The following is an 18,657-nucleotide window of genomic DNA, read 5'->3' on the forward strand; positions in this document are numbered from 1 at the left end:
ATAATCCCCCCCTCCAATAATCTTTAAAGGACAATGACTGACGTAGGCACACATCTGCTTATAGATCTAATGCTTTTAGCTAAAAATCATCTGAAGGAGTTTTTTTGGGGATAAAATATATTATGTGGCCTGGATGCCTCCAGATCTGCTCCACATGGTCTCATTAGTCTGTGCATATACTCCCAAAGCGGAACCACAAGAAGCAAACTAAAAATCAGTATAGTCGTGTAAAAAACACAAATCATCCTCTAATTAAAAGCTACAAATAACCAATAATTTGCATCTTTGTTTAATCAGGTACAATCAGAGGCTTCGCGTGTATGAGAAGAAAGCTCTCTGACTCTATGGCTTAGATTTAACTAATGGCAGATAAACATGTATCTGCTCCACATAAAAGAAATAACGTTTACAAACAGCAAAATATGCAAAGAAAAATGTATTAGGGAGGTTCTTCTAAGGATAGAGCATTAATATCATGTTTTTGTCTGTGCCACCGGTCAGCAGGTGTGAACGTTGCCACAGAAACAGATTAGTTCAAAGCTATGCTGCATTCAGTGTCGGCAAAATGGGAAGAACAGGCAACGCTCCAGCATGGGAGTGTTCGCACACCATTAGAAAGATGGTGGGGTGTTAATTTGTAGTCAAGCTTTATTATATTGTTGCAGTTCATTAGCGTGGACCGACCTACTGTTTTCCAGTGCTATGTTACAGTTTGTTTAGACATAAACTGATACTTCACATTTAGTTAGTAGTTGTAAAAAAATGAAGGCCTCTCCACCCACGGTCCACCCACTAATTAGAAATCCTCTCATGTTAGCAGACAACTTGTGTTATTTGGTAAGAAGATGCCATCAGATCTGTTAAAGCCTGATGCACCTGAGTCTAAACAGTCAGAATCAGACATCAACACCTGTGTTATATTCTATAAAACCCACCTCATATTTTATATTAAAGCTACTCAGACTCATTACGTCAGTGATCTGTTCAGCAGACGTGGGTGAAATCAGCAGCCGTGAGATTAGCTATCGATACTTTAGCCACTGTGAAACTGACTGACTCTTGTTATTCAGCTAAGAGAAAACTGTTTCATGCATGTTTTTATCTTTTGCACATTTTAACCAAGATATTTTAGAGATCTATTTTTACACAGAAAATTGCAAAGGGAAAAAAATGCAGTTTGCTAAATTCTGCAGCGGATAGTTCCGGCAGAAAACATGACACTTCCGTGTAAAACCTGTTACCGTCGCTGATAAACACACAGCCAAGGTAGAACAGCAGCAGTGTGAACAGGGAATGAGTTGAGACTTGTCACAGCACTGGTTAGTTTACCGGCTGGGCTGTGCTGGAAGCGTCCCGTCAGAGGTCAAAGGGGTCACGCGTCACAACATGGAAACCAGTTTGAGTGCATGTTTGCATGTTGCTGTGGCAGTTTCCTTTTTGAGCGTAAAGTTAAATCTAGAACCGAGCGTTCGTGCTCATTTCTTCCATTAGGATCCACTGCATGTTGCTGGTGTTAATACCTGCAAACGGTTTCGTGACATGTATTCATATTTATGAGCATAGCAGAATATTTGCTTTTTCTCCCTCAATCAACCTCCCACAGATTCTGAAAGCAATAAATATGTGAAAATGGTACCATTGCAGAAACTATGAACCCCATTCAAAGATTTCCTGAGGGAAAATTATTACAAAAAGTATTTCACGATCCCTCTAAAGTAAGATATTGTTTGTTGTTTGAAAGAATAGTCTGTTCCTACAGTAAATCAAGTGGCCAGAGGTTGATTTGTCATTCGGTTGCTCCAGAATCAAAACATATTTAACCACCACTAGGTTCTGCTTGGCAGTGGACAATAAAGACAATTTAATTTGCGTTTCTGCAAAACGATTATACAGCAGAGATCACATTGGAATTCAATAATAGTAGTAGCTGTTAACCTACAAACAGAAAGCTTTGGGATTTACAAAAGACAAGAAGTTTTAACGCTCAATATTAAGAAGAAATGAGATTCTGCACAATTTCTGTCTGAAACAAAGCTCAAACATGATTGTGTCTCACAGAATATTTCATCTCTATTTTAGAAGTTGCAGCTTCATCTTCTTGTACTTTGTAAACATACAATCCTAGTGTTCTGTAGTGCTACCCTTTTCTTGCCAAGAGCAATAAAAACCCTGTATATGTAAAGCGTGAAGCTACAGTAGTGTTCCACCAGCTAACCCACACGTGCTACGATGGCTTTAAACGGCTCCTTCACAGTGACTCTACATCAGAAACAGGCAATCAGCCTGGTCTCCACCTTTAAAAACAGATTGTGTGTCAGCTACAATATTTCTTAAACTTGAATAAATCAAATTCTCTTTGTTTTTTAAAATAAATATAAAAGCTAAGATCAGATCCACTACATGGCATCAGTTACAGTTTCACAACCGCTGCTGTGAAAGTGATAGACTTTTCACAAATTTCATTTCAGTAATAAAAATAATGAAGACTAAAATCAAACGAAGCTTAACGGGATGGCAGATCACAGCTGGAATCATGATATCATCATCAAACTGTCATTCAAGCACACACACGCTAAACACAACAGCATTCTCCACTTACAGTAGTTTAAATATTGGAAAAAAAAAAACAAGCATAGAAAATCCCAGTCACACAGAACGTGTGCACACACAAGCACAGCATCCCCTCAGGAAGCACACGGACGCCGTCCCCCGACCACGGCCAGCCCCACAGAAGCTACAGAACAGACGGCTGACTTGCATAGAGCTGTGAAGCGGACCAACGGATGGATCAGAAGGTGCCGGGTTAAAAACCGCTGGGAAGGACCCCGTGTATGTACCCGGGGCGACGCCGGCGGGGTCAAAGGTCGACCCGCCCGCGTGCGCTGAAGAGGGCGGTGGGTTTGAATGTGGGGATGCGAGGCCCGCACCGGAATGGACACAGCGTCCTGTTAGGAGACCTCAGGGGACTGAGAGTTTTTGATGTTCTTGATCTCCAGCTCCAGCTGTTTGATGCGAACGTCCCTCTGGTTGACGAGCTCCCGCAGTCGGCGGATCTCCTCCTGCTGCTTGTGGAACTTGAGGCGCATCTGTGGACAAAACACGTCCACAATGTACTGATTTTCTCGGGGAAGCCCATCCACCATGCTAATGCTAGCGCGCTATCTGCCGTCATCGTGCAAATAACTAAACTAGCAGCAGGTCTCGCATCGCTCATTACCTCGTTCTCTGTCCTCGGCGGAGAGCAAAGTGCGAGGTCTTCGCCGTTGCTAACGGCTGTTCGACCCCTGTGGTCGTCCGCGTGGCCGCCGTCCCCCTTGGCTTCTTTGGTTCCGAGCTGGTTCTGAATGAACGCCAGCTGCAGCATGCCGGGTCGGCTCTGGGACCTGCGCGTGTCCAGTGAGTTTCCCAGCCCTTTGTTCATCTCTGGATACGACTCTGCTACTTGGGTGCCGGGCTTCAGGGACATCAGCACCGGGCCTAGAAGGTGGAGACCGCGGTGAAGCAGCAGTGGCACACAAACGCACATCACACACACACACGAGCGTGGATCCTTCACCTTTGCTGACGCCACAGAGCCACTCGTCTGCAGTGAGGGCCGGCCTGTTACCAGGCGTCATTGGATAGATGTCCTCCTGATACGCCTCGGACTGAAAGCACACACACACACACACACACACACACACACACACACACACACACACACACACACACACACACACACACACACACACACACACACACACACACACACACACACACACACACACACAACAGTCACATCAACCCGCCGCTTCCTCCTGCTCTGTGGTGTCGGAGCAGTCGCTCACCCTGCGGGGCACGATCATGGACAGAGGCTCGATGAGGCTCTTGATGGTCACCAGTCTGTAGAACCTGAACACCTCACAGGAGCTCACATCCAGGCCGCGCTTTGGCATCACTCCTGCAGGAAGGGCAACCAGTCAATAAGCACATCTACCCAGTCGTCGTGCACTGCGCTGACTTGCTACTACTCTGCCTGCAGGCTTCCAACTCGTCCTGGGGAAACTTTGGTTATTCAAATATCCGAGGCTCATTTGCACAGCAGCTTTGCTTACAGGTGCGCGAGTGGCCATAATGGCGGCGGTTTCCCCCAACAGGTTTTAACGCGCCGGTTACTCACCCATCCCCTTCTGAGGTAAGGACGAGCGGAACTCTGTTAGGTAGTGGATGTATGGTTTCTCTGAGCTGATCTCATAGTACCTGATATTCCCATCGCCCTGACAAAGAATGAGAAACATTTACTCTAGAATCCCCTTGCAGACGTTGTGTGTCCGTGTCTCCTCAGGACTCACCTTCCCAGCGAGATAGAGCATGTGGGTGTCAGGGTCGTAGAAAGGAAACATGACTCCCGAGGAGCCGTCCACGTTCTCCTCTAACAAAGGCACAGACAGGTCGTCCTGCAACGCACACAATGGTGATCGGCAACACTTAGGCACCAGAAACGTGTCGGGGGAAACGGCACACAATAGCACTTAGTCGTTCAAATCAGACAAGGACTCGCCGGCGCTGACTTCAAAACAATGAGTGCTCAATCCCTAATCCACGCTTCACCCTAATCCTCCACACACGATGCATCCTCACACATCACAACGCTGCACTCGGACGCACACAAACTATTATGACAACAACTCCTGTCAGTGAAGGGAACCACTTCAGCTGGACTTTGTCTCAGGCTCCTCAGATATGCTTCAGGTTCACTAAGGGATGGTTTAATTCGCTCCCTGCCTTGTCCACTAGATGGCAGAGTTGTGCAGGACCATTTACAGAACTGTTTTCTGAGCAGTCATGAGACCTTTAGAGAAAACCTGCAGAAACACTCGAAACTAAAGCAAACAAAGTAAAAGCAAACTAAAGAGCATCAGACATAATATTGATCAATGCTTTTAGGAGAGACTTTTGTTATTATTTTAATTTTAAAACGTAGCAGCTCAGCGTTTCAGGTGTCGTCTGAAGTGCGAGACACCGGTCATCCGATAGCGAGTGATCGTATGTTTCATCACATGACTGGAAGAACGACACCGGATCGAGCTCCATCCGCCCGATTAGGAGTGAACAAGAATCACAAATGAACATGCTTATTGGAGCTCTTTTTTATTTCCCACCTGATCCCACAGAGCCATCTGTCGATCGTTCCAGCGCGAGGTTCCGGACGTGAGGAGCATCTTCATGTTGCCCAGGATCAGCACCTTAGTGGCTTTGTGCGTCTTAGAGTTGGCTTCCTGCAAGACGCCGGAGCGTTGGAGTCATTTAAAATATAAAAAATGACACCTCAATCAATAGTAACATGTTTCAATGGTATAATATAGTTGAATAACTGGTGAGTAAATGTAAACTCTGAGCTCTGAAGTTACTTTATGGGTCTGAATCAGAGCCAGGATCCCACATCGTGCATCGTGTTTTAGTCAATTCATTTGCACTAGACTTCAGTCTCGGGCCTGTCTACATCTGTCAGTGAGGGCTAAAAGGATGCTAATGCTAACGGACAGATGGACCCAAAGCACAGTACGAATCATTTTAAATACAATGGTCAGGATTAAAACCATGGAGCTAAAACCTTTTGGCTTTTGATCCCTCGATGTTGTTGGAGCACCTTCCTCTTTAAACTGTTTCTTTAACTGTGGTTAAATCCTTTGTCCTTTTGTTCAAACACAATGTGACGGCTCAGACATATTACATATACATTTACATCAACAACAGAGTACTGTACCTGCAGCAGGTTTCCTGAGTATGTCTCCATCAGACGCACCTTCCTGTCTTTGCAGGCGGTGGCCAGCAGGCTGCCGTCCGTGTTGAAAGACATGGACAGAACCACGTCCGAGTGATGGCTGATGGTCCGTACAGGGTTCTTTATCACCTGCTCCGAGCAGTCCAGGTTCCAGATCATTATCTGGGGAGATGAGGAGAGATAAACATGCACAAACACACACATGGATCCAACTACACCTCTAACATCTCACTGGTTTAATCTGTCAAAGGCTTGAATAAACAAAAGATGTTGTGGTTTAATTGTGACTCCTGGCAACGAACACACACACTGTTGAACAGAGGCCATAACAAAGAAAGGCGAGACAGGCAGCAGTGGCGCGGCGCAAGTCTGCGTTCAGCTGTGAGTCACCTGTTCATGGAGTTTGGCTATTTGATGCATGAATCTACTACATGTAGGAATGCAACAACAGCACATCAAAGACACTGGTTGAGCAACAAATGAGTTAATGGTAGTAAAGACAAGTGATCTTTACTCTGTGCACACACACAGACACACCCACTGCAGCCTGTGGACCGGTGTGTGTGTGTGTGTGTGTGTGTGTGTGTGTGTGTGTGTGTGTGTGTGTGTGTGTTACCTGGTAGTCGTAGCCTGTACTGAAAAGGATGCCGTTAGCAGTCGGGTGCCACTCGATGAGGCTCACTCTGCGGCTGTGGCCCTGAAGCTCCTTCCACGCTACCGTGAGGTTCTTCATCACGCCGTGGGGGGGGATTTCCCACACTTTGACCTGCACGGACGCACAAACACGTTGCCCAAGGTCGACGAACAACTCAAAATAAAAGACACAGCTGTGAGATGCACTTTGACTCTTTCCCTACAGAGGCTTTGCCGTGAGGAGCTTTATCAGGCCTGAGCTGAGGAATGTGTGAAATGACAATAACTCTGCCTAAAGGCTAATCTGCCCCTGTTTGTACATGCTGCTATTCCAGGGAAAGCGATAAGGCAGGTGAGTGTGTTTGTGCGCGTACAGACCGTGTTGTCCTCGGAGCACGACGCGATGCAGTAGTCGTTGAAGGGATTCCATTTGATGTCCAACACGTTGCCTCTGTGGCCCGACACTCTGGGGTGGTGGGGGTCCACTTTACCCGTCTTACGGAAAAAACAGCGGAGCAGAGAATTATTTGGAAGAAATGGTCAACAAAGTAAAAGCTGCTGTGATTGAGCTTTGGGCCACTTGGGGACAGAGAACAGGTTAAATCCTACCTGCACGTATTAATCTCCTACAGTAATTAGGTTGTCATGGCCAGCGGATTAACAGACAGCCACCACCGATGCGGTTGCTCCGGTTTTGGTCTCTACCCACTTGCCACAGGAGGTACTGGTTACTGTAACTGCATGTGCATGCTGATCACCTGATTGCTCCTCTTTTTGTAAATAAAATTACAGGTAGTAGCCGCTGAAGCAACATCAGGCCTCTAGCTGCCAGCGAAGGTGAGGTTGGACTTCTTACAGCTCCCTTCAGACACATTTTTAAAATTCATCTCAGTTTTTTGCATTTAGGCAAACGAGTTATTCTGAACTGGACAGGTTGGTCTGAGCAGGTTGGGACAAGCAGCTCCAGTTTCAAACACTGAAGCTCAGTATGACATGAACATGAAACTGTTGCGGACTGATGGTGGGATTACATAAACCTAAGGCAACATACACTGAGTCCTACTTAAGATTGTTACACATATTTCAAGTGACGCACACACGTGCACACGCACACGCACACACCTGCAGGCTGTATTGCTGTGCTGCTAAGGTGTGTTTGGAAATGATGTAATGATTACCTGCACATAAGTGAAGTTACAGAACAGTTTCTCTTTAAGTTCACATTGGATGGTGGTGGAGGCCAGTGGATTAAAGCCAGTGGAGGCAGGAGAAGAGGGGGTTAAAAGATGAGTTGCTCATTCCTAAGCTCATATGCAGTTCCTGCCCATGGGGGGTGGCGATAGCTCAGCAGGACAGAGACGGTGGGAGGAGGGAGGAGGGATGCTTGAGAAATCACTCAACTTATGTGTGTTTGCGAGCTCATTATTGCTACTGATAATATACATAAATAATGTCCGGAAGTGTGTGATGAGTCATGTTTGAGCTGAAGCTGGTGAAGGAGAGAAGATGAAGAAACAGCCAGAGAAAAATGCAGCGTTGGGGCCAGGGGTTGCCGATACTCACGTGGTGGATGGACAGGACCAGGAAGGCCCCTCCTCCGGCGCACTCCGTGATGACGGCCAGGAAACGCGGGTTGACGGCGCAGAAGTTGTTGTCCTGCACGCTGCACGTGATCGGCACGCCGTCGTAGCAGCTCTCCTTGGTGGCGGGTTTCCCGAACACGTGGCGGAACTTGGAGCTGCGGTACTGAGGACGCCATGACATCTGAGGGAGGGAGAGTCAAGGGCAATCATGCATCATCAAGTCCTGGCCGAGGGCTTTTTATAGGCGTTAACGCCCCCGTTTGGCTGGAGCCACGTTAAACACCATGGCCATAAAGCGGAAATCATGTCATCCTTTCAGGAGCAACGGCGCTCAGCGTCTCCAGGCATTAAGCTGCATGTGAGAACACGAACGTCCAACTCAGATCAGACTGTGATCCCCACGGTGTCGCATCACACCTATGGAGCAGCTCCACCCATTGATGAAGAAGTGGACGTTTCTCACAACAATCTCCCACTGATGTTACAACTCAATGACGCACAGCATCTGGACCTGCATCGATCACAGGCATCTCCATCCATTAAATCAGCTGCCTCGGCCACATTCAACCAAATAATGAATGACTCTTAATATTTCTGTATTCTTGTATTGTACACACGTAGTAATTGTAATGCAAGTGTTTGTGTCGCTTACTAGAATGAATGTTATTATTTGTTTAGAGTCTTAATTAAATCCATCATGCGGTCAATTATAAAGGTGGTTGGTGAAAAAGGAAAGAAAAACTATTCACGCTTGCAAGTCCTGAGTCTTTGTGGCTACTTTTCTGAAGCCAGTCAATGTTAATGTGAGGGGAAAGTGGCTCTGGTCCACTAGAGCAGGGTGTGGCCAGCCAACATGTCTGCTCCACTACTCTGTCTGACTCCCTGCGTGGTCATTACTTATAGATTAGGGCTGATGCACAAGACGTTAATGTAAAACCATGGGCGAGAGAGAGAGACACTAGACGGTAGCATAAACAGAACAAAACAGGCTCATCCTCATCAGAAGGTAAAAAAACAGGGTCAACATGATGGAGGTGTGGCTTCAGCAGGATAAAAGCTGAGCACAGACAAGTCAGCACATCACTGGTGCTGATGTGAGCATCACATCCTTTCTAGCAGGGTTGGACACAAGTGTGTGTCCGCATGGAAGTGGCTCCGTGCAAAAATCCATGTCTGCTCATTTAATGCACGCAGCAGCTGAAGTCTTTTCTAACCGTGACCCGCACAAACGTACAGTCAGAGTATTATCACTGCTGGTAAATAGAATTCCACCAGCTTCAGTGCACATTATCTACACCCGAACGTGATTGAACAGAAAACCAATAGGAGCGTGAAAGAAACGAACTACTGACCTCCCGCTCAAATTTATTAAAATGTGTTTTTTTACATTCTACACGGCGGGTACACGCGGGTACACAGACGCTCGACAGGCCCCTCTCTGAACCCATGAGAGACGCTACGAGGGCTATTTTTACACCCACTCAATGCTGATCAAAAGAAACTCACGGCAGAAAAATCAGTTGTCTTCACAAAGACTTCCTTGACAGACTACATTATTAAAGACGGAGATGATGTGCTTGTAGTCAGTGAAATTTATTTTAGTCCATGACTGGTGAGTCACAGCAAACACACGCTGTAAAAACACCCATAAAACTGAAGACACGGCTTAAGGGCCGAGTTTTCATGCAGGTCTGTTGTGAAGAGGCAGAGAAGCTGAAGGTCTTTTAGCAAAAGTCCAAAATATGCACAAACATAATATTAGTGAAATGCTGAGACACAGTTATGACGGCGTTGAATGGCTTCCAGCAGCAGTGATCACAGCCCGAGGCTCCAGTCTGCTGCTGCCGGGTCATCGCTGGTGTCGGGCCGGACGCGTAGCAGGCGTGTTCACAGTCATCACGGCCGCGCTTCAAGGGCCCAATTCACCGCGCCGCCTCCACACACCACCTTCTTCACGTTTACCACTCGTTCTCTTCCATTTCCACCTGCTCCTCTGGGACCCGTGACTCAGCGGAGGCCACTCCCGCCGTGGGCCGGAGGAGGGGAGTTCAAAGTTCCCTCTCGTCTCCAGGTATCGCTCGCTCTGGAACGGACCGGCTCCGCACGCACGCAGCGGTTTGAGGAGTGAAACTCAAGCTGAAGAATGTGCAGGTGTGAACATATGCCGCTGCGCGTCTGGCAGACGCACACTTTGCTTCAGACAGTCTGGTATCATACACACACACAGCTTACCACCTCTGTGCTGTAATAGGATAACAGCCACACAGGTAATCCAATAGCTGCTGCATGGCCACAGACCGCATGTGAATAAGACGGGATGAAGTCAGAACACGGCCGAGGACCGCGTTTGTGTAAACTCAAATCATTCAAAAAGTCCAATATGAACAGTGAGTCTGACAATGGGCCTTTATTCTGTGGGTGTGAGTTTACGACCAGAGAAAAGCCAGTGAATGACGAGCTGCTACCGAGCGTGGACGCGCTGTGGGTCGTCTGAATGAAGCTCCACTCGACTGTGCAATAACCCGCGGCAGCTGCGTCTAATGGTCAGACTGTTTTAATGAGTCAGTGACGTCCACAACGATGAACCCGGCAGAAAGCTGCTCTCGCCACATATCCCATTACAGGAACTCACTGGTTTACTCTCAGGGCTCCTCCATTATTTCCCCATCGAGGAGCGACGCTTCCTGTGCTGCATTAGCCGCGCATGCAAATGCACAAGTCAACAGCATTCAAGCCATGGACACAGGAAGAGACGCAGTCCACCACTGGGAAAAATATCAGGCCTGAACTTAAACAACACAGATTCTCACCTTAAAGGGAGTTTAGCTCTTTTCCATCTATTTAACAAGCCTTGGAACCGTGTGCTGGAGACGTTTGTTTCTACTTTCAGCACCCAGCTCTGTTCAACACACCAGTGTGTGGGTTCACTACAGGTCCATGAACCTTAATGTGGTGAAAAGACCTTGGACACACTCAGATTAAAACCTCAGGGCACAGCACTGGATGAATGAATGTTTAAAGGGTGGACGCCGCCATAAACAACCATCTGAGATCACAGATCATAGATGACTCCACTACAATGGTGATGATGTCATTGTCACTGTCGTGGAACAGCTTCACTTTTGATTTAAAACTCATTCAGGCTGGCGAGAACCGTGAGTTCTCAAAACGGAATCAATCTGTGCTCTGCAGGTTTTCTATGAAGACTTTTGTTTTATCTTGTTTAAGCTTGTCTCCTGCACACACACACACACACACACACACACACACACACACACACACACACACACACTTTTAAATCCCCAGGGGTAAAAAAAAGTGAGCTTCAACACAAACACACATTTGTTGACAGTGTTCCCTCTGATCTGACAGAGCAGAGAGGCCCTGAACGCAACACGGAAGGGCAGGACGAGCATGTGCAACCGAGCCACAAGCAGTGAGGAGGAAAGCTGGGTGTTCTGCAGCACTCACCCTGTCGAGAGGCTCGTCACCGGCACAGCGAGGAGCAGCAGGTCCCTGAGTGACAGCAAGGCACCGCGTCTCCCACAGGCTCAACTAAACTGAACCTAACTTCACCCGTCTGACGCGCAGCGGAGCCCAGTGTCCAACGTCCAGTCCAAGCAGAGTCCTCACCGAGCAGCAGAGGAGGAGGTGTGTGTGTGTGTGTGTGCGCAGCATGCAGCCAAATGCGTGTGTGAACAAGCCGTGGGCGAGCGCAGGAGTGTGTATCCTCCCTGGGAGGGAGGGAGGAGGGGGAGAGAGAGAGAGAGAGAGAGAGGGAAACAAAGCAGGTAATCACACGCCTCCGATTGCCACTCCCTGACGTCCGCCACTCCTCCTCCGCAGCGTTTGCTCAATCGGGATTTTTGCTCAATCCAGGAGCAGCAGGAGACGAGAGGAGGGAAAAATCTCAGTCCCAGTCAATTTCCTCCTGTTGCTTCATAACAAATTATCGACACGGGCCTCCAGTTGACTTGCTGATGCATGCACTCGTCTGCATCCTCCTCCTAAGCTGTGTCGCTACACAACACTGTGAGCGCGTTGAAGAACGAGAGCCAGCGTTTCCAGGAAGACTTGCGACAATTACATGAGTTTTTCAGGAACAGATTTTATCTGTTTGAACGTGACCAAAAATCACATTAACGTGTGGGAAGGAGTGAGTAGTTGTTGTGTTATGTCACAAAGTAAACAGTTAATAATTAACTAATCAAAAGCAACAATCCCCATCATTATAAGACAAGTCTATGTGTAAAAACGGTGTGTCTCTGGACCGTGAGGCAGAAAGTCAAGCTGCTCTCAGCTTCACTGAACCGGTCACGTGGCGGCTGCTGGACAGAGGTGCCGATCGTCCCCGTCACACTGCACGTTACGCAAGGCTCCGCTAACGGATCGACGAGGACCGGGGTGGAAAACGGGCCGGCAGCGCCGGCCGGCCTTCACGCGCTCCAACGGGAGCGATCAATCACAGCTATTGCATAAACGTGCACGTCTGCACAGGCGGCTGTAAAAGTCATGAGATCATCATTGGAGCCGGCGAGGTGTCGGCTGGCTGCGATTCCAAGCGCTCCATGTCGTTCTCTCTGCTTCCACTTAAATCTGTTCTTTGTTTGTTTCACATGCAAAAACTTTATATGAGGAAAAAAAAAAACGTATCACACGTGTAGTAACTCATATTAAAGTTGGCTCCAAACACATCTCCACAAAATACACACGAAAGTCCAACGACCAGCTGATAAGAGACACACGCACACAGACACGTACAGACACACTCACACACACTCACACTAGTAAAGACAGGAAGGAAGCAGCTGCCTCATCAAAGACAACGTGTTGGAATCAGATTAAATCACTGAAAACTCACCGGACTATAAACTCTCATCAGCAGACAAACACAGGCCATTATCACCTGTTAAACACTGAAATCAGCTGTTTACGAACTATTTAGAAATGCTTGTGAACCCGGGGACCCAGGAGCAGATTCTGACCCGAATCGGCACAGACGCAGGCACATTTGAACTCCTCTATCATGAGGCCAGCGGGCCACACAGGAACCGCTTAGGACCCGAGGCCCGGACGCTCCTCGCTCACTGTCCAAGCACAGGTCACAGATTAACAGTCCACCCACGGCTGACGCAACAGAGTCCAGGTCACCTTCCTCCTGTTTTGACTGTCGGAGCCCGTTCCCGGCCTTGAGTCTGCTGCCTGCACAGCTGGAGCAGCCTTCGAACGCCCATCACCTGAGCAAACAGTCCCATTCAGCTGCACACTTCACCGAGCAGGTGCGGTCAACACACGAGCCCCATTAAAAGGTCCCATCAACCGCTTTCCTTGTTGTGAAAGCGCACAAAAGGCCTCGGCCTCCAGGACGCGCGGGGCGAGAGGCGGCCGGGCTGAATTTGCATGGTGCCTCGTGCTGTGGTCTGAATGCTTCACTCTGCAAATGAGGGGCCGCGTCTGCCTGAGGTAGAAAACGACCTGCGAAGCTCATACGAGCGCCAGGGAGAGTTGATGAGATAGGGATCATCCATCGTAAATGTGCACCGAAAGAGCAGAATTTGAAAAGTAGACAATATGAAATAATGGTAGTGACTGAATTAAGATGGACAGGTGCACCTCCATAAGAAAGTGAATACAAAGACCAAACAAAGTGTAACGGCTCAGCCACAGATGAAGAACGTGACGAGCGGCGCTACTGATGAGAGCCCACGTCTCAGCATCTCTGGTTCCCGGTTCTCTGGCACCCGCATCAGTGCGTGTGCGTGTGCAGACAGTGAGCGACAGCAGACGCGCCTCACTCATCACGCTCGCGCCGTGACCTCACCTCCGAGACGTTCGCGTGTCGGCACGTCCGTGCAGTCGGCCGCATTCTTTGGCGTCTGATTCACTCCACCTTCGGAGCAACGCAGCTGTTTTTTCCGTCCCACCTGCTGACACCGGCCCTGGCGCCGCGCGGCCGCTCCTGGGTTCACCTCGGAGAAGCTGCCTTCTCCACGGGCCGAGGCTCATGTGTGCTTTATTACTGGTACTCTGATGATTTTAGACGCAAAGAATGTAATCCTCCAGATAATCTCACACACACACACACGCATGTACGTACACACGCACACGCACACGTCTGGTATCCAGGAGTACAACAGCAAACATTTGGTTCGGTTTGATGAGCTGGAAACCAAATCAGTCTGTGTATTGTCTTATGCGAAGAGGGTTCAAGGCCTCCAGACGAAGGAGGTCACAACGCATGTGGCTCACACCAGAGAGAGAGAGAGAGAGAGAGAGCGAGAGAGAGAGCGAGAGAGAGAGAGAGAGAGAGAGAGAGAGAGAGAGAGAGAGAGAGAGAGAGAGAGAGAGAGAGAGAGAGAGAGAGAGAGAGCGAGAGAGAGAGCGAGAGAGAGAGAGAGAGAGAGAGCGAGAGCGAGAGCGAGAGCGAGAGCGAGAGAGCACCGCACACAGTTACCGCTCTCCTGTTTTCAATGTAAACCTGCTTATCGCCTGTGTGACCTTTGTTTACTGTACGATAAACAAATCAGAGTTTGGTTCAGGGTTTTTTGTTTTTCTGCTATTGGACAGATTTCAAATGTCTGTTTTCATGTGGCACAAATTACAGGTGACTGCTGCACTCACCGCTGGGAGTTCACGCACGGTTTTGAAACGGGCCTTTGGGTTCATACAAAGGTGGAAATGAAGCAGGTTTCTTCCGAAACGACAAACACACTTTTGTCCTCATTTAAACGGTCAGACGTCCTTTTTCTGCGTCGGCGCCGCTGAAGAGGCCGATCAGAAGCGTCTGCGTGACTGAACTCGTGGTGAAATAGCTGCAGATTCGTATCAAACCTGAAGCCGCAGAACGTCTTCCAGCCTCAAAGAGTCGGACGTTGTGCAACACAGCTGTTAATTAAGCTGTTAATTAAAACTACACGCTGAAACAAACTCCAACTGAGAAACATAACGAGAATAAGAGAAAATGTCAGATTGACTCGTGTACAATTAAACCTGTAAAGTAAAACTTTTTGAATTCTTTCTGAAGCTGCTGGGAGCTCGTGTCTTTGTTTCCGCCTGTTTTCTGCGTAACTGGGGCACATGAAATGTTTGTGTGCCTGTCCATCCACCAGAACAGAAACCAGTCAACTCCACGCTGACGCGGTCAAAGCGAAAACAAACCTCTCCCACATCATGAGGTAATTACAATTATGGATTATGTCACAGTGCGCGCAGAGATCACAGCCTCCGGAGGCCTGGTGTTATTGTATTAATTACAGCGAGTCAGGCTGCGCTGCAAAGCTCCTGACGAGGTTAAAAATATTCATCAAAGACGCCAACGAAGGAGGGAAACATGCAACGGCACCAGATGAGGCTTGATGTTCTAAAATTAGTTCCCGAGGCACAGAATTAAAACCGCAGCTCCGTATTGCAGATATTTGCTAAATAAGTCCATCATAAAGTTTAAATGACTAAATGGCTCATTCAAAGGCAGCAGGATGGTCTGTTTGAGTCACATGACCAGAGTCAGTGAATCCCTGCAGCAGATTCCCAACCGTGGTGAGCACAGTCGCCAGGAGCTTCACCTCCTGCAACCCAAGGGAGTTAAGAGTCGTGTGTGTGTGAGGAACGCACGAGGTCAACTGGGTTTGGCAGCTATTTCACAGCTCAGCAGGCGAGAAGAGAAAAGCTGCGACCGTTCGGCCATAAATGTCATTTCAACAATGTCGACCTGCAGGTGGAACGGGATGGAAGCGGCGTCCTCCCCATAAACAGGCTGTTGCTGCGCTCGTTAGTGGGGACGGGACTCGCTGCGCTCGCTCCTGGTCGCATCCGGGCCTCATTGGCTTTGGCAGGATCAATACGGTGGACGGAGCAGAGCGGAGCAGAGCAGGCGGCTCCTTGATGAATAATAAATCAGCCTCCGCTGACCCATCTGCCTCCACATTCGGACCTGACAAAAACAAGGTGGAGACGCCGCTGCCTCCACCTCTCTCTACTTCCAGAGGGAAGTAGAGACTCCACTTCTGCCCACTTCATTTGACGCCCATAAGCCTTCAATACCATCAACTACAGCTCAATTTATCCAAAACATGAATATCCCAAGGTTTATTAGTGCTGCAAAGAAGCAACTTTCAGAATCTTCAACCATCTGGATGAAAAAATAATCTGCCTGTCGGGATTTTATGTCCTAAATTAAACCCAGATTAGAGCCGGAAGTGGTGACGCCGACTCGGTTGGCACATTTTATCCCCCCTCATTTTTATCTATAGTGTAAAGATGTATTACTGTGTTTTATTGTCCTCCGCAAGCAGCAGAAAGTGGGGACGCGGCCGTTAAGCGTCAGCTGTGATGGAGCGCGGGCCCTTTTTTAGCCGCGGTGTCACCTCGCTGCCGCGGTGAATCAGGTCATACAAGCGCTCCGTGGGCACGACGCGGCACAGAGCCGCATGTTCTCCGTTGTGCATGTAATCCCCTCCCGCCGCGCCTACGTGGGATAATCCTCAAACAGATGTTACGTCAGAACGCGCAGGACGGCGATGGAGGGCGGTTCTGCAGAGCATCCAGAGCGAGACGCGTCACCTACACTCAACACACGGGTGCTGAATTCTATAAGAAAGAAACGTCTGGGACCTCACGAGCATTTTACTAGTGTCTGGAAGTGCTGACTAGGCAGTTATTTGCATATGTGCATTATCTCCTCTAAAACCAGTAAAACCAGTGAGCTGCCGTGAGACTGGGGTAACTGCAACCTGAGGTTATCTACCGCTGCAGACTACTTCCTGGTTGGACAACGAAGCAACAGATCACACGTTGCTTCAAATGTGAGACATGTTCAGCCTGGTTCCAATTCTGCAAATTACAAATGAATCGAAGGCTGAACCAGTGTGGAGTCTAATCTGTGGAGCCACCCCCCCCCCCGGTGGAGGCTCCGGACACAGGAAAAGTCAGCAGTGGTAGTTTCATTGACACTATGGAACAATAGGATTAACCACGACAGGGCAGCAGCACCATGAAGTGCCCTCAGTCCTGCTGGGAAAGAGGCCCGGCCTTTATTAGCTCAGTGAAGAGTGAACCACAGGAGAGGAGGACTCCAGGCCCGGGGCCCTTTGTCCTGGAGCTACAGTCATGTATGAGGCATTGTTGAGCGGCAACATCAGATTCCTAGCACCTCCTCAAAGGGCCGTGCCACAGGTTCGACGGTGACGACGCGCGAGAGCATCTTCGACCGAGACCGCGCGACGCCCACGTTGCAGCGGCTGCAGACAAAACAGGAGGAACTGTGGTGGCGGCGGCTGAAGGTCAGAACGCGGAGGGCGGGTTAGGGTCCAAACTATGGGCTGGTCGAAAACCCAAAAACCCAAAGAGTCACCGCTAGTGGTAGCTTTGCATCAGCACGGAGGAATAACAGGTGCCGGGATGGGACGAGAGGAGCCCGGTTATGCAGCCGTGGGTTCGTTTGCAGACATTAAACACACACACACACACACACACACACACACACACACACACACACACACACACACACAGCTTGTTTGAGGCCTAACCCGGGTGAAAAGTGACAGCAGTCTTGGAATGAAGGCGCTGATCCAAGCCTGCGTTCAACTGTACTCGAATCCAAAGGTCGCGACCCGAACCCTTCGCCTGTGCGACACGGACTGGGCCACGCCGCTCGTCCTCAATGAGTCCCGCTGCTCATCATGTGGTGGGCATTAGCCCCGGTCCATTAAACCCGGAGCCCCCAAACTGCTGCTTCTTTTGTCTCCAAGTTTGTTTACGGCCTTCGGGACAAAAGTGAGTAAAAACAATGGGTTCAAACCAGATGGTGAAATGAACTGGTGGCCAGACAGTGAACACACCCACATAATGGGGTCCACTTGGAAGCAATGCCAGTGGCTACAACTTCATTTATTCTAATATTTATTTACTGAGACTAAAGACACAACAGGTTGCTAAAGTAAAGTGGGTCATATTTCCACGTGTTCCTAATAGAATCATCAAAGCGATCAGTTTATAACTGGTTCATCTCAGGAAATGGTTCTGACATTTTCCAGCCCATTGATCCCAGCTGCTTCCAGTCTGGTCTCTTTAACAGGTCACTTCACTTTCAGACCACGCAGCGTGTTTTCAGAATGGGTGGTGCCGGTGTAGAAACACGTTGTATGATCCGGGATCGAAGAGGCAGGAAACCAGAGAGGCTGCGCGCACACTGGTTACACCGTGGACCGGGCCGCGGTGCGTTCAGGAGCCCGGTCCGGACGCACCGGGGCCGCATGGCCGAGACGCGGCTCGGACTCGCTTCAAGTCCCGGAGTCAAACTCTGAGCAGGACGGTCCGCGAGGGACCACCGAACCGCTGCGAGAGTTCGGAGCGGACGGAACTCACCTTTGTGACGGTCATATGGCGCGAGACGCGTCGGCAGGTGGTGGTTTCCACAAGAGGAGCCGGACGGGACGGAGGAGCCCGCTGCTGCTGGTGCTGGTTCTGCTGCTGCTGGTTCTGCTGCTGCTGCTGGTGGCGGTGGGAGGACGAGTCGCGCTGTCACACCGGTGGTGGCTGCATGGTGGCCGGGTAAAAGTCACGATGCCGGGCCCGACCTTGGGAGCGACACAGCGGAAGCAAATAAAAATAAAAGAGCCCGGACACGGAGAAACAACCCCCCCCGAAACTCCACCGCAGCCGGTGGAGGAAAATGGGAGG

The 18,657-nt window shown here is 49.2% G+C and overlaps 1 protein-coding gene across 2 annotated transcripts; it reads right to left on the reverse strand.

Moving 5' to 3' along the window:
* Positions 1–1,831: 1,831 nt before the first annotated feature.
* On the reverse strand, positions 1,832–18,641 carry coro2aa (coronin 2Aa). Of its 2 annotated transcripts, none has more exons than XM_029151880.3 (12): positions 18,343–18,641; positions 7,961–8,161; positions 6,776–6,892; positions 6,381–6,530; positions 5,747–5,926; positions 5,142–5,258; positions 4,332–4,436; positions 4,160–4,256; positions 3,828–3,940; positions 3,557–3,647; positions 3,218–3,477; positions 1,832–3,086 (listed from the first exon to the last, which is right to left on the reverse strand). In XM_029151880.3, exons 1-12 carry the CDS (start codon positions 18,355–18,357, stop codon positions 2,949–2,951), a joined length of 1,584 nt encoding a protein of 527 aa, XP_029007713.1. In that variant the 5' UTR covers positions 18,358–18,641; the 3' UTR covers positions 1,832–2,948. The 2 variants fall into 2 exon arrangements, with proteins under 2 accessions (XP_029007713.1, XP_029007722.1); XM_029151889.3 differs by lacking the exon at positions 18,343–18,641 and adding an exon at positions 11,452–11,686.
* Positions 18,642–18,657: the final 16 nt, after the last annotated feature.

The sequence above is a fragment of the Betta splendens genome, chromosome 1 (assembly GCF_900634795.4).
Source record: "Betta splendens chromosome 1, fBetSpl5.4, whole genome shotgun sequence".
NCBI classification, from domain to species: Eukaryota; Metazoa; Chordata; class Actinopteri; order Anabantiformes; family Osphronemidae; genus Betta; species Betta splendens.

Excerpts from the sequence above, each read along its gene's own strand:
- coro2aa (XM_029151880.3), bottom strand. Across the intron at positions 4,437-5,141 it reads AGATGGCTCTGTGGGATCAG|GACGACCTGTCTGTGCCTTT; the intron begins GTGGGAAATAAA and ends TGTGCGTTGCAG. Across the intron at positions 3,648-3,827 it reads CCATGATCGTGCCCCGCAGG|TCCGAGGCGTATCAGGAGGA; the intron begins GTGAGCGACTGC and ends GTGTGCTTTCAG.